This window comes from Aspergillus japonicus, assembly GCF_003184785.1.
Source record: "Aspergillus japonicus CBS 114.51 unplaced genomic scaffold BO86scaffold_3, whole genome shotgun sequence".
In the NCBI taxonomy this organism is placed as follows: Eukaryota; Fungi; Ascomycota; class Eurotiomycetes; order Eurotiales; family Aspergillaceae; genus Aspergillus; species Aspergillus japonicus.
Window position 1 is genome coordinate 39,672 of NW_020291640.1, and position 24,283 is coordinate 63,954.

The following is a 24,283-nucleotide window of genomic DNA, read 5'->3' on the forward strand; positions in this document are numbered from 1 at the left end:
GGGCCGGCCAGCCGGCCAACCGGACAAACCGACCCTCCGAGACCATCCCCCCCAGCCACGTGACCATCCGTCGAGCCCTACCCGCTCTAGCCCAAAGCGGGTCTAGCGCACCGCACTAAGCGAAATCGTCCGCACGGTGCGTGGGTGCCAGCCCGCCCGAACTGCCACAAGCCCGCCCTGGGAAGAAAATTAATACGCGAAACGAAGGAAAAGCGACGGACGACAAATCGACGAGAACGACCGCAGCACCACTCTCTCCTCCCACCCGACGTACTTCCCACCCACCCCTCCCCCAGCAACACAGGGCCATTCAGACATCATGGCTTCCGTCCCGAGTGTGCAATGCTTCGGCAAGAAGAAGACGGGTGAGTTTTGTTTATTTCTTTGAGGATTGGACATGGGCAAGAGGAAAAGATGGAGTCGCGAATAGCGGAGGAAGGAGGATGGGGGTGGAGGAGGAGGGACACGGCGCGAATGTTATATCTGTATTAGGATGAAATGGAACTGACCTTCGAACCTCGTTAGCCACCGCTGTCGCCCACTGCAAGGTATGCAAAACACAACATCCCCTAAAATTGTCTACACTACAACATCCGGTGTCGTTCGTTCGCGGGTTCCGAATCGAAGAGTCGGCAAAGGATCTGGAAGGGGCAAAAAAAAAAAAAGTGATATCGAAATTGGAAAGGAGTGAGCTGGGACGTGGAAAGCATCGACTTGAAGAGGAGGGATTATGCGACTACATCGGAAATATCCAATACCGAAAGGATGCGGAGGAATGAAAGCAAGCAATTCCAACCGGACGCACGAACGCACGAACGAACGACACCATCTTCCTTCCACCCGCCAACTCCGTCCAAATCGCATATGACAGAAAGAAAACATCGAAAGACTGACAATCGCAACAGCAAGGCAAGGGTCTCATCAAGGTCAACGGCCAGCCCCTCTCTCTGGTCCAGCCTGAGATCCTCCGCTTCAAGGTACATATCCACACCTTTTAACTCCACACACACACAAAACGATTCTCCGACCCAATTCCACAATGCCGCAAATGAAGAAGAACCATTGATTGACTCGAACCCCACCTCCGCCCCAAAAAAATAGGTCTACGAGCCCCTCCTGATCGTCGGTGCCGACAAGTTCGCCGGTGTCGACATCCGCGTCCGCGTTACCGGTGGTGGTCACACCTCCCAGGTCTACGCCATCCGCCAGGCCATCGCCAAGTCCATCGTCGCCTACTACCAGAAGTACGTCGACGAGCACTCCAAGAACCAGCTCAAGCAGGCTCTTGTCCAGTACGACCGCACACTCCTCGTCGCCGACAACCGTCGCACGGAGCCCAAGAAGTTCGGTGGTCGCGGTGCTCGTTCCCGCTACCAGAAGTCCTACCGTTAAAGCGGCTCTCAATTCTTCGGTATCCCTCTTTTATCCCTGTGGTTATTCACTTTTCTCCGCTCGCTGGGCTGCTTCTTTTCTTGTCACGAATTTCAGGAAGAAGTTGGCTGGGTTGATGAGAAGTGTTTTTCAAAAAAAAGTTTTTTCTTCCGCCCTTCCCCATCTTCTGATCTGTCAGGAATGGCGGGCTGGTTGACCGGGTAAAAAGGATACGCAGAATGGTGTCGTCTTAACGGTTTGTACTCTGGGGTGGAGAGAGATCTGGTGCGGTGTGGTCCCATTTCCGCCACTGGACAATTCGATCATAGAGGAAGGTCTGGGTTGTCACAGTGGTTGTATGGATTGATACGGTGCAATGCTGGTCTGAAATTAGTATAGGCCAGGATTATCTGAAATATCACCCGATTTCTTTTTTTGTCTATCTGTTTCTCAGCCTAAAAGTGGAATAAACTTTAGCTTCTGTTCAAACATATCTAATGATCACCTGCCCACACGGGAGCCCCAAGCTGGTGGATATTCTGACTATCAATATGCTATCTTAAAAGGAAATCACGACCCACACTTAAGTTTGAAGAGCCCTTCTGACATGAACGCCCCTTCCATTCCCTTCCAGTCCATTTCCATGTAAACCTTCCCGCCTCACAACCCACGCGGACACCAGTTGACCCCGTTCTGATTCGCGCGAACACTGCACTGATGCAATGTCCCCGCAGACCCGCATGCCCTTGGCATCAATTCCAGTTCAGCTGTATCGAATAAGATGCAACAAACTATTCGATGCAGTAGACCACCGATGACATGGTATGGAAGAAGTTTAGCAAACGTAGGGAAAGAAAGGCCGAGAGGGTGCTCTAAGGGACTTAAGCAGAAACGCTGTTGTCTGTCCAGCGGACGTTGCCGTTAAGGTGACCGCTCATTCCACCATGGCCGTCGTAATCTTCGCTCTCATCGTCATCAGCCCCATCAAGGGACAAGATATGGAAACGGTTGAGAACTGATGTGGATTTCCCGACTGAAGCATCTTGCACACCGTGTCTCGGCCCGATGGGTACCTTACCCTGCGATTCCGCACACTCGTCTGGATAGAACCCGATTCTCGTACCTTTGTATGTAAATCGGGACATCATGCAGGATCGCGCAAACAAGGCATTGTGCACGGAGTTGGTGGATATGTAGGCATTGCCATTGTTGAATTTAACCGAGATTACGATTAGGTTGTGGATATGCTCCAGATCTTTCCGGATGACCCACTCTGTGACGTTCGGATGCACGCTGTAGAGAACTAGGTTCCTCGAGGCTCCATTGTAGATCTTGTTTCTGACATAGGGAGGAACGTAGAACTGCCGGTCATTCCACTGAGTTTCAACCTATGAATGAGTCTCAGCAGAGGTTAGTCTTCGACCAACAGAATCACACTTACGCGCTTCCCCGCCACAGAAAGACCATGAGTGTTGCTATGCTGCAGGAAGGAGCGGGCCGCAGCCTCTTCCACAAATGACACACTTGCAATCCGCTCACGAGCCCTTAGGTAGACATGAACAAGGGCACCGCTCTGCACAGCGTCGACCACGTCTTTGTAGGTGACGCGGTCTGGTAGGTTGCGGATCATCACAGTGCGTTGATCAGTAGGGGTAGCCGCGGATTCCTCGCTCCTGGATGAACCTTCGTGGTCCTCTGCTTTTCCGTCGCTGGTGGGCGAGTCGACCGAGGTAGCATCATCGTGGTCATCTTCAGATGCAGCATCTAGATCGGAGCTCTCATCTGAGCTTCTGCGACGAGGAACGACTGCACGCTTGGTATGCCCTCGTTGTGGAGGCGCGGTATCTGCAGTGCGACCTCCAGTAGTCGGAGGAGTCGAGGGAGGGCCATAGATCAAGATCTGCACGAAATCAGTAGGTGAAAGTGCGGAACTGCATGCAGACATGTCTCACATCGAGAGTCTCCTGCAACAGGCCCCCTTCGAGAAGCGAGTTCTTCAACTTGGCTGTGTTATTCGAGGTTAGAACAGAATTGCGGGACCGCATGACACCAGCAAGCAACGTACCAAACTGCTGCGACGCTTGGAGCTGTAACCAACAGCATTGGCTTGTTAGTCGGCGACGCTATCAGAAAGACTGAAGTTGGTTTGGACAATCGCTTACCAGACGTTTGTATTCGAGTTCGGAGATGGTCACGGAATTTGAATTGGACGAGAGGTTTCGGAGGGCTTGGAACTATACGACAGCGTTCAGTCACTCGGCCAATGAAGCGATATCTTCCCTGTACACACAGCATCAAATCTAGCGAGGCATAAGTGATCTGCATTTACTTCTGGACCGTTGACGGAGAAGCAGCGCACCTTCCAGTGGGAGACTCCGAATCCATTTTATTATTAGAAGAAACAGATGCCGACATCGTGGCTAATAGGGACGCCTGTGGGGTGGGTGTGTTGCGTGCTGCATTAGTCGAGACCAACGATCAACTGTCCAAGTATTGACCATGACGGTGCTGTAGGGATAGGAGGAGGAAGACAGAAAGATAACTTACTCAAGAGCAAACGGAGAATGCTGGAGAAGCTATGAAAGGAGTGAGAGGAAATAAAGATTGATAGAGTGAAGGAGGGGAAGCAAACGGAAGAGAAGCCACTTCACATGGGTTGGTTGTCTCAATTGCGCAGGCGCAATCGACCGGCTTTTCGAGCCCACGCGCTTTCCATTCACCTCTTCTATCTATACTATATCTATGGCCGGAGGTCGATCTAAATTGGCTCAAATCGCATGCTCTATCAAGTTTCCTTCTATTTGTGACATTGGAAGCAATAACCTCAGGATCCAAGGTAAGGAAAGCAACCCACTCGCACATGACCACGGATTCATTGACTAGGAGGGTGATGAGGAGGAAAGGTATCGTCGTTTGTCGTCGACTTCGAATCTTCCAACAGCCAGCGCTCGTGCGACCAATGGCTCCGGATGCCCCTTTCAAGCGGCAAATCGTGGCTGCGCCATGTTAGACAGGTCAGAACTACGATACGATGCCTTGGGGTCAAGGATTCCTAAGGTGACCGGGGTATCCTACTACGACCCCTTTTAGGCAACATTGTTCTTTTTCATATCTTTGGATTGCAGGATGGCACTGCGTCGACGCAAGGTGCAACTGAGTTACTTTGCTGCTCTGCTCTGCTCTACGCTTCGTGTGTCTCGGTCGGAATGGAATTGATGCATGCATGTGCATAAATCAGAAAAAAAAAAAGGAATCATATCTGAATTAAGTTCGTAGAATGGGTATCATTTTCATATCCAGTACCCTTCGCATAAATTGTGTAGTATCGGAAATACGTTCTGTCATCACGCTTCACCACACACCACGAGATCACGCAACGCTGCTGCTATATGGCTGGCATTGGGATGATCGTATCTCAGGATCGGTCAAAGCACCGACCGGGCTTCAGATTCCAGCGCCTTGCTGGTGGCAGATGCATAACCAAGACTACTTTCATGTTCGCTCGGGACCATGCCTTGGAATAGTGTTCATGCTTGGTGATTTGACGATTTTCTACTTCGAAGACATTAACCTTAGATATCAAAGCGATCTCAAACCACATTAGTGGCTTACTATCGTTAGTCCTTCATCCAATCTCGCCGGGAGCGATATCGACATCAATCCCCCCTGGCTCATTTTCTCGTTCACCTGGTATCTCAGCTCCTACAGCTCCTAGGTTCGTGTCTCGTCTGCCCCCTGCTGCACCCCGTTGTCTTGCGCGCCTGATCTGGATGATGTTGATGGTAATCTGGGTCACAAATATCGCCAGAAATATGCCCAACACCAAGGTCTGCGGGATGTACATCTCTGAGTCCCGACTTGGCTCCGGCTCCTGGCGAGAATTCTCGGATGCACGAGTATTTCCGAAGGAAATGGAGACCGACATGGTGAACGGTGTGAACGACGTGAAGACCGCCGTCGAGGGCGATAAGAATGATAGACCAGGACCCAGAAACAGTGGTACAAGGGAGAAGATGAGCAGAGGGACGGCTAGTCATAAGGCAGAAGAGAAAGACGGGCGAGAACCGGCCAGCCTGATTAGTAGACCATTGTGAGTGACATAGAACAATATTCAGGTTTAGATGGCAAGCGCCTCTACCTACCATTCTCGAGACCTTGACTTTTTGACCCATCGGGCAACAATCTTCAAACGGTCTCTGACACTAGTCGTTGCTAATAACGAATACTTGTCGTCTTCCCACAAAGGATAGACGCTAGCAAGCCACCATGGAAACAGAGCGGGATCAGTGGGTGTATCACCGTAGGCCATTAGGACGCGTGGATGAAGCCAAGCGACTCCCTTACGACGTTGTTCGTCAATGAAGTCTAGAGCCATTTGAAATAGCTGCTGGGTCGGCAGGACTTCTATAGGGGTATATGCAGGATCAGCACTTGCCGCCGGCGGCGCTTCCATTGTGACTGATGTTTCCAATGACTCAAGTCGCTCTTCTTCAGTGATTGACATATCTTCCACACGTTGTACCCTGCCGACATGATAGCCGTCAACCACTTCCGAGCTGCTTACCTTGAATCGGGAGACACCAGTGGCAATAACCAGACTTCTACCGTCTGGGAGAAGCTCATAGCGATCAACCATCAAGACTGTACCATACTGCATAAACTCAGACCGCCCCAATCCTGTCTGAGGCCGACTGCCGCGGTTGTACATGACCATGCCGAATTTCTTGCCCCTCGTCTCCATAATCCTGCGCATCATTATGCGATACCGAGGCTCAAAGATATGCAGGAAGGTTGGCATGGTAGGAAAAGACAGCGAGTTCACAAACAGGGGAAGCGTTTGTTCATCGTCAGCGGCGGCCGCGTCATCATCATCGGAAGTGTCATCTTTCCGCATCGCCAACTGCTCGGGGAATAGCGTCTCTAAGATAGTCGAGATCCTCAGATTGCTGGGCTCTCTTCGGGAAGTTAAGGACAAGTTCAGCTTCCGGCGACAGACAGGGCAGAGATCACTGTGGTCCATCACCATCGTGACACAGTCGCGACAGAACGTGTGGCCACATGGCGTAGTCAACGGATCCAGTATAAGGGAGTAGCACACTTGACAATCCAACTCATTCCTGATCGCATTCTTGAGCTTTGTATATGAGCGCTGGGTTGAGCTGTCAGCACCAAGGTCCCCGACCGAATAGTGTACCTCCGACGCATCATAATCGAACCGGCCCTCTTTGACGAGACAGTAAATTCCCTTCAGCAGATCCGTCCCAATAGTTTCACACTGTGTGGTCACTTCCTGTGGTTCATCTCGGGAGGCTTTCCACGTAACTGTAGACGCGCCTTCGCTTGAACCATCTCCGCGGTCGACCGCAAGAACCTCCTCGAAAACATCGGCCAGTCGACTCAGTAAGACGTCCGCTCCACAATCACCCAGGCAGTGCTCTCCGGAACACGCATCAGCCTTCCCCATGTAGCATGAAAATCCATGCTTCCGCTCCTCGTTCGCGGGATACGTGATACCCGTACGTTGATAAATCGGCGGGAGACATGACCGGCAGATCGAATTTCCGCATGGCAGCCGCAGCGGCGAACGAAGAATCTGAGAGCAGCGTGCGCATTGTATGCTTTGGATCACCGCATGAGGCACAACAGGAAATGCGGCGGTTTCGCTCGCGGTTGCTGGTGACGGCTCGGGTCCCAGCGCATGTGACACTGCGCTGCTCATGCCGCGGGAGTGATCATCGTCAGATCCGGAAGTGGCGTGCAGAGATGCCGACGCAGCGTCGGGATCTTCCATCGGAAAGTGCAGTAGGAGAATGGCTTGTGAAAGCGACGGTAGTTTCCAGTGTGTGATCCAGTGTGATAGATGTAATAGTCTGCTTGAAATCCAGTAAGAGCGACGGCAGAGGTTGAGGCCTTGCAGTAGTGAATTGTTTTGTTCCAGGTGGGCGGAGAACCGCGGGAATTAAGTTGGGTTAGCTCCCCGCAGTTCATCGAGGGGGCTAGAGGAAGCAACACACTTCCCCAACAGCTGTATTTACCACCAAAACTCCTACACAACATGTTTCTTACCCTAACACCAATATTTTTTTTTAAAGGTTATACAATATAAAGTGAGTAATTGCCCCTATACTATAATATAATACTAATACTTTTTAGTAAAATAAATAAGTAAACTTCAGCCTTTCACAATTCTGTCCAAATATTTAAGTATCCGAGACCTTTCACAGCACGTGCACAAGCAAGCAATTATAAACAAGGTCTTATAAAGCATTTTTACATATGAATTAGATTGTGATATAGTTCTTCTATATATATAATAACCAATTTAAGAAGTTCTATAGTAGAATACAACAACTATATATATATAGATTGTATAAAAAGCCAGCAGCGTTTGGGAAGTGCTTCACGTTCAGGAAGTGCGTGGCTCCCTCTTAAACTCTCCATCCTGTCCTTTCTAGGCGGCAATCTCGTCCCTAAATAGAGTAAAATGGAACTTTCAAGAACGATTTTCTACATCTATAATCAGACTTTGAGTCTGGGCATCCGAGGAAACACCACGTAGTTATCTACGGGCATCAACGCTCGTGCTTGATGTATATACAGTTCATACATATGCCAGAGAAAGAAAAGAACATTCATCGTGAACCATAAGTTGAGCAGTGATATGACAAGAATGCTCCCCAAACCCATCGCTAACAGATTGAGTCATTGACGACGCAGAGGTTCGAAAGGCACCAACTTATTTATGGAGGGGGAAAAAGCAAAGAAACTGCCGGGGTAATCAGGGTAGAAAAAGAGCAAAAATAAAAATGCTAGCATCCTTTCATTGCTCATGACTGAACCATCCAACGCCGAGGCCAAAGCGATATGAGGAGATTGGAAGAGATGGAAAAACTGCCGAGTGCATGAAGGCCAGGGCAGACCTGAGGATTGCGCATAGCTTTTCCGGCCCGCCTGGTGAGGTCGAACCGTGCAATCGAGGGCGCGATTTCGTATCACGCCGACGGAAACTCGTCATCCAGAAACTTGAGATGAGGTAGTATCTGAGTCGGTATCTGAATCGTCTTCGGTAACGATGCGCCGCAGAACACTTTTATCGAAGAGATCGAGTGCGAAGCGGCGAGCGGGTAGGCGAAAATGATGGCTCTCAAGAATATTGAGAGTCTTGCGAAAGAGGTGAGGCTGGTAAAACCGGTCTGGTTGCTTCGACTTGATGCTATAAAGGTTCAGAGCGTAAGCCTCCGGGATCTGGATGGGTAGTCCGGACAATGTTACTTACTTGTTGAGATCATTCGCTGCTCGCTTCGATAGGACCGTGTTTCCCATATCTACTATGTGCTTCAAGATCTTCTGGTTGGTGGGGTCCGGATCGAGAGTGGCTTCCTTGAACCTCTCTTGAGACGTGCGCTTGGCCTCCCGGGTCCTAGAGTGCGACGGAAAGTCGACCTATAGTTGCCACTGATCAGTCACTGCACCTCTGTAGATCATCTAGAGGAGGTTCTTTACCAGGAAGAGTTTGTTGAAGTCAGTAGGAAGACTGAGGCCTAGCGAGTTCCCCTTGTGATCGAGAGCGGAGTCCCAGCCGAAGTCTCTCAGCACCTTGAGACCATGTCGACTACGTGAGATCAACCCTAGAACAAAGAAAGCCGTCCCTCTCATCGTGAGAACCTCCGCACTTTCTGCGATCTTCACAATATGTTGAACGATATCTGACTCCAGAAACGGCGCACCCAATTCCATCGAGCCGACGTTACCCACTGCCCACAAACAGCCCTTGACCTTGAGAAGAGCCTCCGTGTCTTCTTCATCCAGCTGAAAATCGCGAATTGTCCAAGCAAACTCATTGAAATGGCCGGAATGCTCTAGAAGCTTGCATCCTTCAGCGGTTCGGGCGAGCTCTCGATAGAAATGGGGCGGCACTAGCCCGATGTCTTGAAGATCAACCAGATCTTCAGGGACAAAGCTACTCCTTCGCGGCTGGTCAACATAGGCACGCGAGAGGGCTGCTTCAACAAGGCCCACATAAGCATCGTTCCGACCCAGAAACCAATCATCCATTTCCTGGGTAATGTAATCCAACCCATCGAGATAATGGTAGCCCACTGATGTGGACAAGAATCGTAGGAGCAATGGCGCCCCAATTTCACCTAAATGGTCTAGGGATGGCCGACACTTCACCACATATTCGAGATAGTGACGTTGGTTGCATGCCTCCTCGAGGATTTTCACAGCCACTTGACAAACAGACACGTCGGGATCGTAAAGCTGGGTAACGAGAAGCTTGACCACCCAGTCCGCATTGTTACCAGCGGATGGTAGAGCGGGGAGAGAAACATTTCCAACAGCGTACTTTCGTAGGAGTCGAGTCGCGAAGATGCGAATCTCCTTAGAACTAGTGGTTAATGCTTTGGACAGAATGACCCTGAGGTGACTTTCCTGTGTGTAGTCCATATTCCCAAGAAGAGTTTGAATCAGATCATCTCGATCTCGCAGCTCGACGATATGGTAGAACATATTTAGCATATGCCATCGTTCCATCATAGCCAACCCGTTTGCGTCACTACTCAACGTTCCTAGTATAGCAAAGTACCCTCCGCTCAACGTGCTAGCCATCTGTTCTTTAGAGAACAAGGGAGAAGACGATGTGAGCCCACTCATGCGATCGACTTGAGCAAGACACTCAGCGACCTGCCTCAAGAATTTGTTCTCAGCCAGGTATCTCGTCCCTTCCGGAAGTTGTACGAGTGTGCGCATTAGTGCACAGCCTGTACGAACATAACGCTGGTTTGGCTTCGTGTTTGGTAGCATGGAAAATCGGTACTTGAAAGGTCGATAGAACCCGATCAGTCGCTTCATGAACTTCGAGCCTTTGATAGCTTCTTCCAGCCGCTTGGGGTTGGTCAAAGGCCCCTCGACAATGCGGTGAATCAGGTCCCACTTCCATTTCAGGTAGTTGACGGTGTTCAAAACATGCGTCTCCAGAATAGCGTTGCGGAACTGCGTCTCATCCATAGATGGGCTTAACTTCTCCTTGCCTTGGTCACCAGAGAGAAGGGAAGCGGAAATATCCACTTCGACATTGTAACGCCCCGCGCCGTTTGGAACGCTACGAGCCAATGTTCTATTGATGCTGTCTATTTGATATATTGTCGAAGTGGAGATGTCATGATTTTCGACATCATATTTGATGGCAGCAGGCAGGAGATGGGGCAGAACTTGCAGCTTCGCACTGATATGCTGAGGTAATGAATGATGTGCCAGTTTCAATACTTCGGTAAGAAGTAGTGTAGCCTTGCGCCTGAGTGACAGGTCTGTCTCGTCCTCGATGAGATCCGAAAGTGCCTAAATCCGTATCAGCATCGGTTGAAATTTCAAGAGAATGGCCTTAATAACCTTGGACAACCCGGCCTCGACAAGGGTGGCAAGAATCAATGTTGAGAAATGCGCTGTCAAATCGAATCGATTTCCATCATCGTTATAGAATGCTTGAATATGTTTCGTGTCCGATTCTGTTCTGAGGTTGGCCACTCGCCCATAAGTTGTGAGCCTTCGTCCAGCCAGGAAGGATGATGACCATGATGGGGGCTTGATTCTTAATGCGTCAAACAAAAGCTCCATGATCAAATCTCTTGCCTGCGGGTCCGGGTAATGTAATGAGTCGAGTAGCGACTGCAAAGGTTTGCCTCCGTTTCTTGCGAGTATAATCAAGCCCGGCCATGTCTTCAGCATTGCCGAGATAGCTCTAGCTGAAGACTTCAAGCGCCCATTGCGGACCGAGTCCGACAAAGAGTCAGTAAACGGGGCAAGAACAGCCTCTAACTCACATCCTCCTCGTAGATGCTTCCTGCTGTGGGGGGTATCGAGAACATGGAGAAAGCTCGCTACGAGACTTTCTGAGGCGCCAAACGTTCCTTCTGCTAAGGCGTCGTGAAGGGTAGCAAATCCACCGGAATATGCGATCAATTCAGGATCCTTAACCAGAATCTCAGCTAGAGTCATGATAGAGATGTTCCGAAGACGATCCTCGTAGTGCTCTGCGACTGACACAATGGTCCTGACTACGGCGCGTGAGATCTCGCGCACACCGTCCTTAACGTCCAAGAAGGCCCTAACGAACTTCAAAGCTTGCTCCCGCTCAATGCTCGCCTTGCTTTCCTTGACCAGGGACAGAATCACCAGCTCATCTGTATGGAACGATCGGATAATCTGGAGGGATTTCCGGTCCGCGATAGCGTAGCGTGTCAATCGGTACCCAGCCGCCACTGCTTCTTTATTGTCGCTGAGAAGCATGATTTGCACGCGCAAACCGAACACAGACCACTCGAGGTCGTACTTTAAGGTCGGGTGTCTCTTAAAAAGCTCCACGAGACTGTTTGCACGTTCAACATAATAATCCGGGGGCATGCCTTCGATTTCCAAGGCTTGTAGTGTTTCTGCAAGGACATATGTGGGTGACTCCATTTCCGCCTCGCCCTCCTGGATCTGGGCTTCCTCGATCGTCGGGTTGTTGCGAGTAGGTGAACGCATCGAGCTGCTTTGAAAGAGGGTCGATAGGCGACTTCGAGGTGGGGTAGACGGCGCCTGCGCACGTAGCATCTCCTCCTCGAGTTCATGATGAAGCTCTGCAAGCTTGCGGTTCGATGAACTCAGCTCCGACTCCACTCTTAATCTCTGGTCTTTCGTATGTTTCGGATTCTTCGCGAGTAGCGCTTCCAGCATGTTCTCGGTTCCTGTCTTGATTTTCATCTCCTTCGCGATCTTGTCTCGAATCACAGCCTGTCGCTCCTCCGTAGTCGGCATATCATCCTGGTCGATAAAGCTGCTCGGTCGACGATTCAGCGCTCCGTCCGGACGAGGTGTGGTGCTTCGCGATGACTTCATGCTCTTCAATTCAGAGCTAAAGCTTCCAGGGGCTCCGACCGAGGTGGTCAACGAGCCCCCCCGGACGCCAATGGTCGCGCTGCCTCCAGATTCAGAGCGAGCATTTCTCCCGGGTCTCGTGGCGGGCTCGGCCCAGCTACCGTCCGCGGAGCCATCCTCCAGACTAGAGTATGAAGGTCCATCACCCAGGGCACGATGCTGGACTGATGTCGCGGAGAATCCTGAGTTATATCCGGACGCCATAGAGCTCCATCTAGCCGCGAGATGGGAGTGACTATCACCTGTCGCGACTTAAATAAGAAATGAAGGGCTGCATTGAGTTTGCAGAGAGTCCACTAGCGCTACCGAAACAGCCAGATATCGAGGGTAAAGAAGGAGAAAAGGCTCTGGTAATGGTCCACTGGGGCTGACGGCGGGCACTTTAGAAGGGAGAGGAGAGAGGGGAGACGGGTTCGCGGCGGTCACGCTGGGGAGGCTAGGGCGGCGACGATTGGTGTGTTAAGAGCGGTTTATGAGACCCTGGTTATGTAGCACAAGACAACGGATGATAGACTCAAGATACTAGTCCCAGAAAACAAGTTGTCTGCTTCATTGACCGGGGTTTCTCTCAAATCCGACTGTTGGTGGTTTCAGCCTGGATTCATCCATGGCTTGGCCAGCGCCCGTTAGCTGACTAACCCAGCCGTATCGCCTCAGGCCATCACCTCCCGTAACTACCGGGCCTTCAACAACACGCAGTTCGTAGTACTGAACGACGGGTATTCGGTTTGTTCCTTCTTTCTTTCTTTTTCTTTTCCTTTCTTTTCTTTTTTGTTTTTGTTGCTTTCTTTTCTCTTTGGTTCCAGATCCATGACACCATTACAGTCATTATAGCTTGTACCATCTTGCAAAACTCCCACATTTTGGAGAATCACTGGTGCATCATCTACTGCGAAAGCATACTCATGAGACATCGTGTATGGCTAGTTCGTTCCAAGAAAATATGTACATAGAGTTGAATCCCGTAGGATTCCAAAGACCAAAAGAATAGAAAAATAAGTTGAGAGAAAGAAGAAGTTGTTACATCGATGCAACACCATAGTACATGAAAAGAGAGATTGGGGAATTAGTGTATTCCAAGATGCTGTGGGACAAACTCCGGATATGCAAGACCTAACGGGAATGTACGCTTGGTAGTACAGAATGGCTGATGGGCTGATAAGGATCGTGATAATAGCCGGTGTAACCATCATATAACTATGATTCCCACGACTGCTTCCGCGGCGCATCGGCGGTATCGTGTGGTACTTGGACCAGTGTGCTATCACTGCTGTTGTCCATTTTGGCCAAGGTTCCTTTGCTTTCAACAGACTTCGACGTCATGCTGCTCGCAGCAAGACGCTTGTTCTTCCGCCTACGCCAGGCGATGACAGCGATATAGATCAAAAACATTGCCCCACAGATGATACCATAAGCGAGTGGCGACGCGGGTGGTATATCAGGATTTTTCGCGGCCGCATAATGGAAGCCAATTCCTCCATTGATGATTCCGAGGGCCGCGAGAAAGCGGCCAAGGTACCGGTGCGAGACTCCATAAAGTGACGACGTGCCAGTCTTGCGGAAATGCAGGTGTTGCATGATTCCCAGAATCGGTTGTATAATGACGACTCCGCCAACGGCGACGTATCCGATAACTGGATGATAGCCACCGAGCTCTTGGAGGTCCTTTGAAACAGAAACCCCGACACCAAACCCGGCCAGAGCCAAAAGCACGGCAAAGGCTTGCAAAGGGGCATGGATCCATGCCACGGTGCGGCGCGAAGGAACAATGTATAGAAGGAGGGCAAAGTTAGGAAACAGGAGAACGAAGGCGACGGAGGTCATTACGCCGTGCGCAATTCGCTTTTTGTGAAGAATGGTATCGCTGACCTGCTGCGGGTTGGAGTAGATTGAAGGATGGGATGAGAGGCGCAATGGAACATAGTACGGACTGGAAAAATTGCTACCGGCATTTTTTTCCAAGTCCAATGTAAAAGAACCATGCCAGTCGTGTTGGTACAGCATCTCCGAAACATTGCTAGACGCCAGTGGGGGCCCATAAGTCAATGCCCAAGACCACGAGCTGGACTTGCCAACAGCGCTCTTGCCGTTAGCCAAAGTCGTGCAATTGTCACAGCGAATGTTCGCTGTCATGATTCCGTCGTATATACCGGATCCATCCTCGAGGTACGCCTGGATACCGGAATCGTACTGAGGTTGGACATGACCGGTTGCTCTCCTCGTAGAGAGCGTGATATTGTTATCTGGTGCAGAGTAGATAATGAAGAGGTTTCCATCTGTCATTTGCGATCCTTGGCCCAATGCGAACCATTTGACGCCAGGCGGGGCTCTGAGCCGGAGGTAGATAGGGCCTGACCCTGTGGACGATGTGTTCTGAGGCACGTCAATGCTGTATGACACATCTTCATAGTCGTAGGACCTCTGATCGTGATGGATCACCCTGCTGAAACATGTGCGTGCTGGAAAGCTGCGAGTCAGCCGGGGAGTAAGTATTGTACATAGAAGAGAGCCTTACCTAGTCCCAGCGCACTCACGGCAGCGATAAGGAAAGAAGACGGTTTCATAATGACGGTAGTGACGACGGAACCAGGCCGTCTACAAATTGGATATCAAGGGAAGGCAGCAGAAGAAATATAGCGTAATCGTGGTCGAAAAGAACGAAGGCAGAAGAAATTCAGGTCGTTCGGTATAATAGTTATAATCGAATATAAATGATGATTTGGAACTGTTTTGAGGTCAAGGAATGTTGCTGCTGGAGATCTCGAAGAATAGGCGTGGTTTTCTCTTGATGACGGAAGTGTCTTGGAGTATGTTAGGGCTGGGATCTTTGCTGCTGGAATCTTGGTGTTCGGAAGTATATTGAGGTAAAAAGCATCACTGCACAAAAATGTCAGTCAGTAACGACCGACAGCCAAGTGGGATTTCTTCTACTGCTGCATGACATGGCGAGAGAGCAGAGCATGGTCCGCGCGATGTTCTCGCGTTGAGCATAGCGAGAGGTTGAAAACAGTGATGACGGAAATAGAGAGAGATCTGGAATTGAACAATCCCTTGAACAAGAAGACAAGAGGAGTAGTCATACTTGAAAGACTCGGATAATAGAATCGCATATAGTTGTCATAAGCCACATAGTGTTGCCACAAATGCCATGCGACAGATCCGTCTGCATGACAATCTCAACGAGTTGAAAGATGACGATCACACTACCATGCGGGCGAACACCACTTCAGATGGCCGGATAAAAACTGACCAGGAAAGGAGAGACTTGCAATTGAAGAGAGTGACAATCGGGACTACTCATTTACTCAGATCGAGCAACGATAGAAAGCAAAATCGAGCCCACGAAAGGAGAGAAGATCGTCAATCAAAATGGGAGATTGTCAGATAGATATGCCCGGCAAGCGGGTACCTTTAGTTTTTTCCAGATTGACAATCATGGCGAAAATCCTCGGGCTTTTTCAGATTTAAGTTCCCCGGGGCTGCCACGCCTCTTTGGGACCTGGGTATCTTGCCTGGTACGTACTCCTACGTAGTGTGGGCATTTTCTTTTAGGCGTGGAATGGCCACATGGTCTGTGCTTCATGGGTTTGTCTGGATACAGGATGAGAGAGGTCACTGCAATGCCTGGAATCATACTAGCAGGTATTGGCGAATCCAAGGTAGCTTATTGTCTTCAACACTCTTGAGATTAGACTCCTCCTTCTTAGGCAGTAGACGGTCTTAGCCCTGTCTAGGTCATAGAGGCCTGGAAAGACCGTACGGAGGATTCGGGCTGGGCATTTATTTCTGTTATTTTTATTATCATTATTATTATTCAATTGTGCAGCATCCACTCAACCGTCGGGATGGGGCATACCAGATACTAGGTAGGACCTACCATTGGGTCGGAGAACGGCAGGTGATCAATCAGACCGCAGAATTGTGCGCGGGACTCAATTGGACTCTTTTTTTGTTTCTCCAATTGACTCTTCCGTGTACGTATTTCCCTTTCCTCCGCCGGCACCGTCTTTTCCACCTCCTTTCCCGACTACGGAGTACTTCTGCACTGGTACTACCTCCGTTCTGAGGCATCAACACGTTCGCTCGCAGCCTTTCCCAGCAGTGGCTGACCAGCTCGTTCTAGACTTCTCATAAAAGTCCTTGACAGCCTCCATTATTCCCTATGGCCTGACCACCATGTTGCTCGTTGCTTTGGAGGAAAGGGCCGGCAAACGGCTACGTCCCGTATATCCATCCATGTGGAGAAGTGAAGAACTGGGTTCAATTCAGCAGTAAACTTCAGGTTCCCTTTCAGTGTTCACCCTCTCCCACCCCCCACCTCCCTGGGGGACGCCTCTCTCCTCCCCTCTTTCTAGTCTCCAGACCTGAATCCTCCCCGGGATCAACATGGCTTTCCCCTAAATCATCGTGTCATTCCTTTCCGCCACTTCACACGAACTGAGTTCTTACCTACGCACTAGTTCAGAAAGCTGGGAGCCCAGAGACGCAGAGAGACGTCCGGCTTGCTCCGCTTATTGTTCCTGGCGCCAATCATGGACCCTGTTCGCCCTGAAAAGCTGGGTGGCTACCTGCTCGTCTTACTCGGATGGTTCAGTCCTGGAGTGCCGTCACTGCCAATCAGCATCGGTCTCCCGTAGCTAAGACCAAGTTATCGGATCTCGGGAACAAGTCGTATCTTCACCGATCCAGGGCGGTTCTTCTCGCCGCGGGCTCCTCTACGCACAGCAAATCGCAGCCAGTGGTGGGCCACCGGAAGCTCGGAACCAATAATGGGAAAGGAGGAAACCTTTTTTTTTTCTTTCCTTTTCGTTTACCCAGGTCCATACCGGCCTTTTCCACGGTCACGGTCGACGGACTCGAATTATTGTTGCAAGCTTCCAAGACGGTGGTTTTGCCGTTCCTGACATAGGGGAGTAATCAAACCACGCAACCTTGGGTGGTAATGAGTTGGGCTTTCACCCGTGCGATACCCTTCCGCATCGCAAAAGGGGTTCGTTCGTCCATTGCCCATGCGAAAGGAGAGGACAAACTTTATTTATGCGATCCTAATGCTATGGTACCCTTACATTATACTAAATGCATACACCAGGTCTCGCATTCTCTTGCTCTATCCCTCGATTCAAAGTTGGTACGAGTAGCTTGACGTTTTGAGGGTCAAGGCAGGTTATGTACGACTATGCACGTCAACACCCACTCATACAGAATGACATTGTCCACTCCGGAGTAAGTGTCTCGCTAGACCACAGCATGATGTACACATGTGGGAATCAGATTATGCGTAGCCCTTGTTTCAGGAAAAAGCAAGATCACTTAGCTGCGGAGTCCGGCGTGCAGCCCCTTTGTTTTGGAGTCCTGAGCCTGTCATTGCTTTGATTAAGTGGTCTCGCTTGGAAGCATTAATCCAATGACAGAGGGGTCTTCCATCATAGCATCATCAATCATCAATCCGCGTCCGAGTCAGTTGTTATTCTTAGCCAGCCTCCTCCCCAAAAAGGAAAATTAAAGCAAAATAAAAATTGAAAATTGAAGAGAAGGAGAGAGAAGGAGGACGGGATGCTCCAAAAAATTCTGCCATGCAAATTGGCACTGCAGCCACTGCTAGTTTACGGAGCACTAGCGCAGCAGGCCAGCAGCCCATGTGATAAAATCCACTAGACTCGACCGACGACATCATCTGCTGGTGACTAAAAATACTGTCATTGCATTCTCTTTTGAGGCTTGGAGGGTTTGGAAGCTCAGAAGCTGTGGTTTCAAAAGTTCTGTTCTTTCTCTCTCTCTCTCTCTCTTGCCAGCAGTATGCTATGCCGTCACATTGACTGGTCGTTTCTGGGCATTGGGCTGGGCAGAGGACTGTTCACCCTCTCGCTCTCTTTCCAGCCGATTCCGACCTCTTGGAGATGACCTCGATCAGACTGGTTTGTTTCTACCAGTCACATCTGCCATCAAACACGGCTGAGCCTGGAAATCCTTCCGCTCCTTTCCCGTCCCCTTCGTTTGTCCCGCATCATGCTGCTCCGTTCCAAAGTCCCCGTAACCTCGTATCATTCTTGGAGGGGATGCGGAAGGCAGACAGATACTTTATCCTGCGCTTGGATCATTTGTGGAATGTCAAAAAAGCCCCCTCAGTACCCAATGTCCAGTTCTCTCACTACCAAGTCCTTTATTCGATTCTCCATCGCGGTACATACCCGGGGTCAGCATGGAAGTGAATGAATCTGGGCAATTGTCAATCGGATCGTCTTGCGACCGATTGGTCGGATTGAAGCGGATTGAGCTGCAATATATTGTTTCCATGCAGGGGTGTAAGCAAGCCATTTTGACTGTAGAGCATACCACAGTATTAGCATCAATTGAATTGAACACTGTAGACGATCCATGAGACTGGAATAAAGGACCTCCTGCCAGATATGGCCTGACACCGGCCCTCGGTATACATTCTTACCCGTCCTTCGTTGTCGACGGTGCTCCGTACCTCGAACAAGTCAATCGTCCGGAGTGCTTCCATACTTCTAACCAGATCAGCATCAACTCCTCTTTTACCTCCGTCAAAACACAGACACGATAATAGTCAACAATCAAAGAGATGACAGAATACTCCTTGGGGCGTCCGTCCACCCTAACTAGCCTACTGCCGTCAAGGCTTACCGTACTAAGACGCCACAATGCCATCAACAACCTTAAGCAGTATGTCGGAGAATTCATCGTCCCCCTCATGTCCATTGGCACTTTGACACGCTATTGCCATGTGAATATCAAATCATGCGCAGTAGATTGATTAATCGACTAGTCGAGGTACGGTACGACCCGACAGCCTCCTGTGCTAGAGCCTAGCAGCCTAGCAATCACTTAACTACGGAGGGGTTCGAGCTGCTAGTCCAGATACTGATAGACTAGCTTGTGCTAGGCAGGAAGAAGCAGCAAATCCAGCTCTCAGCTTAGCCTAAATCGCCAGTGGCCTAGTGGACCTACTCTACACTCACTCCCCCACCACAGCCATGAAACGATGAAGCGTACCTATGCGAATTGCCTGAAAGGGATAAAGCTCAGCCGATCAATTAGATTGCATCCCCAAAGAAAATAAACCCCGTGCGCAAGCGAACCCCTGGACCGACCTGACTTGTATGAGTGTGCGAGAAGAGCAATGCATCATTGACGACATTTCCAATCCTCGAAAAGCACCTCGACATCCCCCCATCATCAGATATTATTAAGATCAAACAAAAAACAAAAAAAAAACAAAAAAAAAACACGTATCCGCTAGTGCCACAAACGCACATACACAAAAACATACACAAACACATACCCATACCCACCACATGGTCTCGAAACCTGCCACCCTATCCAGTTCTGATGGTTATACTACATTATTTTCTCCGTCTTCAAGGAAAACGCTAATAAAAGCATTGCATAACTACAGTACAAGAGAGGCCCTCCCTTTGGCACTCTCCGTCTCCCTACGGAGCTCCGTACTTCTCTTATGGTTGGGTGCTCCCGGCGCGCGGATGTTTCCAAACGCGCTACCCGACGTCCCGCCAAGTTCCTGTGGCTTGTCCTTTCCTTTAGTCTGGTTTTTTTTTGGCCTTATTATGTGGTTGTTTTAGGGAAAAGCTGTCATGGTTTCTCATTCTGATACAATTTTCCCCGGGGAAAGCGGGCTTCTAATTTTAGGCATTTCCGGGGGTGGTCTTTTCCAGGATGGTCTTCATCATTTCGTTGCCCAGCTTGACGGCTTCGGGGAATCGTGGGGCGAAGTACTGCTGGATACGTTCGAAGCGATCGCGGTAGGACTGGAAATCACCGAACGAAACACAGTCGGACCACGCCTAGCGGATGGATCACATGATGTCAGTGGGGTATTCTGGAACGAACGCTCGACCGGAAGGCTCGACAAACGACGCATATACGGCCGAGGGGAGAGAACGAGAGGGAGAGTACAGGGATTGACGATGCAAAAATTGCATAAGCCCCGGACAGATGCTGGCCCCGCGGAGATCCGGTCGGTCGAGGGGACGGGGGAGGGGAAAGTGGAACAGGTCCAAAAAGTCTAAGTACTTACCCGCGCTGCGAAAGTGAACTCTAAGTCGTCGGACCGGAACGTCTTGTCATCGATAGCGGTGTCGAGAGCCTGCTCGAGGAGCTCGGGGCTGCGAAACAGGTACTCTGTGACTCCTAGCCAGAGACGGAAGAGCTATTTGGATTGTGAAGACACGAAAGTGTGAGCGAGACTGAAGGAGGGGAGGGAGCAATATACTAGACCTCCGCGTGCGCAACGCGGCGGAAAGTACCCGAGGAAGACAGGGGTGGGCGTTCTTACAGGTGTTGAGCAGATCATATGGTCATAAGGCACGATTCCGAGTTTGGACCAGCAGTCGACGATGGCAAGCAAACTGAGGTGATTGTTGGGCGGCGTCTTCTCGCGCGGACCATTCGACAAAGAGAAGCGATCGAGCACCTCGTCCTTCAGCAGCAGCTCTTGACTCTCGGTCCCCGCCTTGAAAACTGCCTCGCCTGCAGCCTTGACGCGCTGTTTGAGCTCTTCGCGACGGCCCTCGATCATGAGCTTATAGAGTTCGGTCACCGATTCGGCATACTGGCGGATCTGCTTCTTCGCCGCCGGGTTGAGAATGGCGAGTCCCGCGTACACGTGCCACTTGTTGGAGTAGATGCGCAGGGTGATGTTGATCTTGACGTTCTCGATGCCGCCGACCCAGCGGGAAAATTCCCAGGGAAACTGATTGTTTGCTTGCCAAGCCGTGCCCATGCTCAGAAAGGCGGCGTGTGTAACCGCCTGCGTGTCGGCGGTGATCCGGTCATGCATCTCTCCCGTTAGATAGACGTATTCGGAGCCGAAGCATGATAGGACTTCTTCGACGAATCTGAGGCTCTCATCGGACGCACGGTGTTGGATCAGGACCTAGAGGAAGCAAGGTATGTTACTAGGGGTGTGCGTCCACATTGCGACGATCCTTGTCACCATCATCGAAGGTATCAATCAAGCAAGCAAGCATACCAGTGGTTGGCCCTTGGGATTGACCTTGGGCCCATGGAGCGAATGGCAGGATACAATTTCTACATCCGAGGGAAGATGTTTATCGAATGCAGCAAGCTCCGGGGCCTTGCAGGACGTTTGACCTCCAACGATTGCGCCGACCTTGGTGGCTTTCCAGGAGTCAGACAACGTTTGTCGGGTAGTAGTAGAAGGGAAAACAATGCTGGGGCGCTGCAGTTCGGCTTCACAGACATACATGGGCCATACTCAGCGACTACCCTGTCAATGACACCGGCCTCTACGCTGTAAATGATGTAATCGCTAATCCTAGAAACCAGGTGTCCATTCGGGTATACGGTAACACCTTGCTTTCTCAAGATGAGTTTATGGACAGCACTGGCTGCGAGTAAGCAAAGACGTACTTGAGATTCAAATTCTTTTTTCAAGTCCTCATACAAATCGAGTTTGTCACATGCATTAATCCTTTATTGGGCAAGATATCTAGTTAGTACTAAAGATGTTGTGTGCTATCGAAAATATCAAGAAAGTGTACAAAAAAATTAATAACCTGGAAGCAAGACAGTCAGCGTGAGATCCAACAGCGAATGGCTGAGAAGAAGAAGACGGAGCATGATTGTGTTGCGAATTTCAGACAAAGAAATAAAGGTAGCTGAGATGTTACATCATAGACGACCCAGTGCGTAGCAGATATATCAGAATGATATAAACGCCGGACACCGAGCCATACTCGAGCCAAATGCACTCAAGTCATCATTCAAGTGGGGGATGGAAAGGTATGTGACAGAGATATGGAAAAGAGATGCTCACCTAGTAAGAGAAACGCTGAGGGGTATCTTGTCGACGCAACGGAAATAGAAAAAGATCTTCGCATGTATTACCTCCATCCTGCGGCACTGAGGCGCTGGGCATACATTTTGCCCATATCACCCATTCCGATGATGCCAACACTGGCAGTCTCCTTGGTGAAGCCCATGATGGCAGTGCCTGAAGCGAAGAACAAGATGTGAGGGTTGTTATGATTGACAATGAGCCCACTAGACTCCCAGCGCAAATAGCCACAGAGCCTGTTGATTTGAATTGAATGTTCACAAGGAAGAGGGAAGGAGTAAGCCTGGTGAAGCGCACAGGAGAATTTTAAATAGTGCCGGCATCTCCAACTTTCGGGCCGACTGCACCCCGAGGCGCCGCCAATCAACGGCTGTCAAAAACGCCTAAATTGTTTGCGGCCTCAGGCAAACGCTCGCTTGAGCACGGCCTAAGATTGATCTGCAGCCAATCAGAGCCGGGGTGTGGATAGGGCACACACCGTCCGGGATTTTTCTCTATCCAACTTTCACTTCGAGCGGGCGCGTCCGACTTCGACTTCTTTTTTTTCTCTCTTCTGTCCCATATTCCATCCCACAACCGACAAAAATGGCTCCCAAGAAGACCACCCCTGCCGCCAAGGAGAACGTCACTCTCGGCCCTCTGGCCGGTGATGGTACGAATTGAATTCCCAGCACTCGAGAGATTGTCCGCGCAAGAGTTAGATGCTAATGTGAATATTGGGGGGTTTTAGGCAAGCTCGTCTTCGGCGTTGCCCGCATCTTCGCCTCTTTCAACGATACCTTCGTTCACGTCACCGATCTTTCGTGAGTCTCTCCGCTTCTCGCTCGGAAATCCCTGGAACCCATCCTTCGACTCGATGCGCTTGCGATTGGGCTGGTGGCTACAAGGAGTCAGGGCCAAGGCATGTCGAAGCAGGATGATGGGAACCAGAACCAACAAGGCCACTCGCCGGGGAATCGCGCAAAACCAAGGCTAACACATTATCCCCCGACAGCGGCCGTGAAACCATCTGCCGTGTGACCGGTGGTATGAAGGTCAAGGCCGACCGTGACGAGTCCTCCCCCTACGCCGCCATGTTGGCCGCCCAGGACGTCGCCGCCCGCTGCAAGGAGCTCGGCATCAACGCCCTCCACATCAAGATCCGCGCCACCGGTGGTAACGGCACCAAGACCCCCGGCCCCGGTGCCCAGTCCGCCCTCCGCGCCCTGGCCCGTTCCGGCATGCGCATCGGCCGCATCGAGGACGTCACCCCCACCCCCTCCGACTCTACTCGTCGCAAGGGTGGTCGCCGTGGTCGTCGTCTGTAAGCGTGTGCGAGTCACGGGTCTTCTCTCCAACTGGTGCAAAGGGGTTTTTTCCTTTTTGCACGCGTCTGGGGGGCCTTGCTCGGCGCTGCTTGCTCGGCTGTGAATTGGATGGAATAAACGCGAAGAACGGCTTTTTTTTTCCCGCCTGGTCTTCAATTTATTACATACCCAAAAGTGTGTTTAGCGGTTCTGGGATTCGCCTTTTAGCTACTAGTCTGGTGTCGTCTCGACGGCTCCTCTGGTCAATATAAAGTGGAACTTGGACTGCACTCTTCTTTCGTCCGTCACACGTAGGAAGTAATATTAAGTGAAATAAAGGTAATCATGCCTTCAGGTCCCTCGAAGAAGCCACATATTGCCTTCTGCTTTAGATCCAATAATTCCAGCAAGTAAATATTATAGCAATATACGGAGTACCTAAAGATGGTTGGCCCACCCAGCCGCTAAGATAAGCGCAAACTTATCGCTCAGCCAGCGTATCCCGAACCTGCGACTTGATCAGCGCATGTTTGAAATCTTGTTCTTCTCGAATATACAACTAAACCAGCTACACGCCAAAAGCTCTTCTGGGTCAGACTATCAGAAGAGTAATTAGGAGAGATTCCACGCAATGTACTGATTCAGCCTGCCTGTTTCCCGCCTAACGCTCAAACTCGACGTTAATCCAACAAAGTGCGCGCGGGACGCGACCCCTCCCAAAAACTTCACTTCTCTATTCTCTATAAGCCCACCAGCTCTCGCTAAGAATTCCCTTCCCCCACCTAATCCAGTCAATAAACCTCTTACAATCTCCAACATTCTCGACAATCTCCCTCAAGCTAACCGTTCACCAACCCCTCCAACCAAAAAA

At 50.4% G+C, this 24,283-nt stretch overlaps 8 protein-coding genes across 8 annotated transcripts; 2 read left to right on the plus strand and 6 right to left on the minus strand.

The window, feature by feature from the left end:
- Positions 1–319: 319 nt before the first annotated feature.
- On the plus strand, positions 320–1,392 carry BO86DRAFT_302517 (40S ribosomal protein uS9; the record flags this gene model as incomplete). Its single annotated transcript, XM_025667530.1, has 4 exons — positions 320–365; positions 526–548; positions 906–977; positions 1,102–1,392. 4 exons carry the CDS (start codon positions 320–322, stop codon positions 1,390–1,392), a joined length of 432 nt encoding a protein of 143 aa, XP_025532270.1.
- A 481-nt stretch (positions 1,393–1,873) lies between these two features.
- On the minus strand, positions 1,874–3,844 carry BO86DRAFT_385225 (uncharacterized protein). Its single transcript, XM_025671057.1, has 7 exons — positions 3,731–3,844; positions 3,662–3,671; positions 3,534–3,605; positions 3,437–3,458; positions 3,324–3,376; positions 2,813–3,271; positions 1,874–2,759 (listed from the first exon to the last, which is right to left on the minus strand). Exons 1-7 carry the CDS (start codon positions 3,754–3,756, stop codon positions 2,253–2,255), a joined length of 1,149 nt encoding a protein of 382 aa, XP_025532271.1. The 5' UTR covers positions 3,757–3,844; the 3' UTR covers positions 1,874–2,252.
- A 795-nt stretch (positions 3,845–4,639) lies between these two features.
- BO86DRAFT_444927 (uncharacterized protein) lies at positions 4,640–5,400 on the minus strand (the record flags this gene model as incomplete). The annotated part of the gene is made up of 2 exons (XM_025676413.1): positions 4,640–4,926; positions 4,984–5,400. A coding segment is annotated over one exon (334 nt), but the record flags the coding sequence as incomplete, so codon positions are not given.
- Positions 5,401–5,509: 109 nt separating this feature from the next.
- Positions 5,510–7,090, minus strand: BO86DRAFT_302129 (putative ATP-dependent protease (CrgA); the record flags this gene model as incomplete). The annotated part of the gene is made up of 1 exon (XM_025667520.1): positions 5,510–7,090. The coding sequence occupies one exon, from the start codon at positions 7,088–7,090 to the stop codon at positions 5,510–5,512; it is 1,581 nt and encodes a 526-aa protein (XP_025532273.1).
- Positions 7,091–7,915: 825 nt separating this feature from the next.
- On the minus strand, positions 7,916–12,848 carry BO86DRAFT_444928 (putative cytosolic regulator Pianissimo). The gene is made up of 4 exons (XM_025676414.1): positions 10,762–12,848; positions 8,875–10,710; positions 8,648–8,814; positions 7,916–8,584 (listed from the first exon to the last, which is right to left on the minus strand). Exons 1-4 carry the CDS (start codon positions 12,490–12,492, stop codon positions 8,383–8,385), a joined length of 3,936 nt encoding a protein of 1,311 aa, XP_025532274.1. The 5' UTR covers positions 12,493–12,848; the 3' UTR covers positions 7,916–8,382.
- Positions 12,849–13,343: 495 nt separating this feature from the next.
- BO86DRAFT_109298 (cytochrome and DOMON domain-containing protein) lies at positions 13,344–15,041 on the minus strand. Its single transcript, XM_025665912.1, has 2 exons — positions 14,804–15,041; positions 13,344–14,747 (listed from the first exon to the last, which is right to left on the minus strand). Exons 1-2 carry the CDS (start codon positions 14,850–14,852, stop codon positions 13,486–13,488), a joined length of 1,311 nt encoding a protein of 436 aa, XP_025532275.1. The 5' UTR covers positions 14,853–15,041; the 3' UTR covers positions 13,344–13,485.
- A 4,427-nt stretch (positions 15,042–19,468) lies between these two features.
- BO86DRAFT_385232 (prephenate dehydrogenase (NADP(+))) lies at positions 19,469–22,299 on the minus strand. The gene is made up of 7 exons (XM_025671058.1): positions 22,177–22,299; positions 21,700–21,760; positions 21,534–21,645; positions 21,299–21,447; positions 20,603–21,202; positions 20,345–20,476; positions 19,469–20,111 (listed from the first exon to the last, which is right to left on the minus strand). The coding sequence occupies exons 1-7, from the start codon at positions 22,269–22,271 to the stop codon at positions 19,953–19,955; spliced, it is 1,308 nt and encodes a 435-aa protein (XP_025532276.1). The 5' UTR covers positions 22,272–22,299; the 3' UTR covers positions 19,469–19,952.
- A 338-nt stretch (positions 22,300–22,637) lies between these two features.
- Positions 22,638–23,696, plus strand: BO86DRAFT_385235 (40S ribosomal protein uS11). Its single transcript, XM_025671059.1, has 3 exons — positions 22,638–22,778; positions 22,857–22,929; positions 23,121–23,696. Exons 1-3 carry the CDS (start codon positions 22,712–22,714, stop codon positions 23,431–23,433), a joined length of 453 nt encoding a protein of 150 aa, XP_025532277.1. The 5' UTR covers positions 22,638–22,711; the 3' UTR covers positions 23,434–23,696.
- Positions 23,697–24,283: the final 587 nt, after the last annotated feature.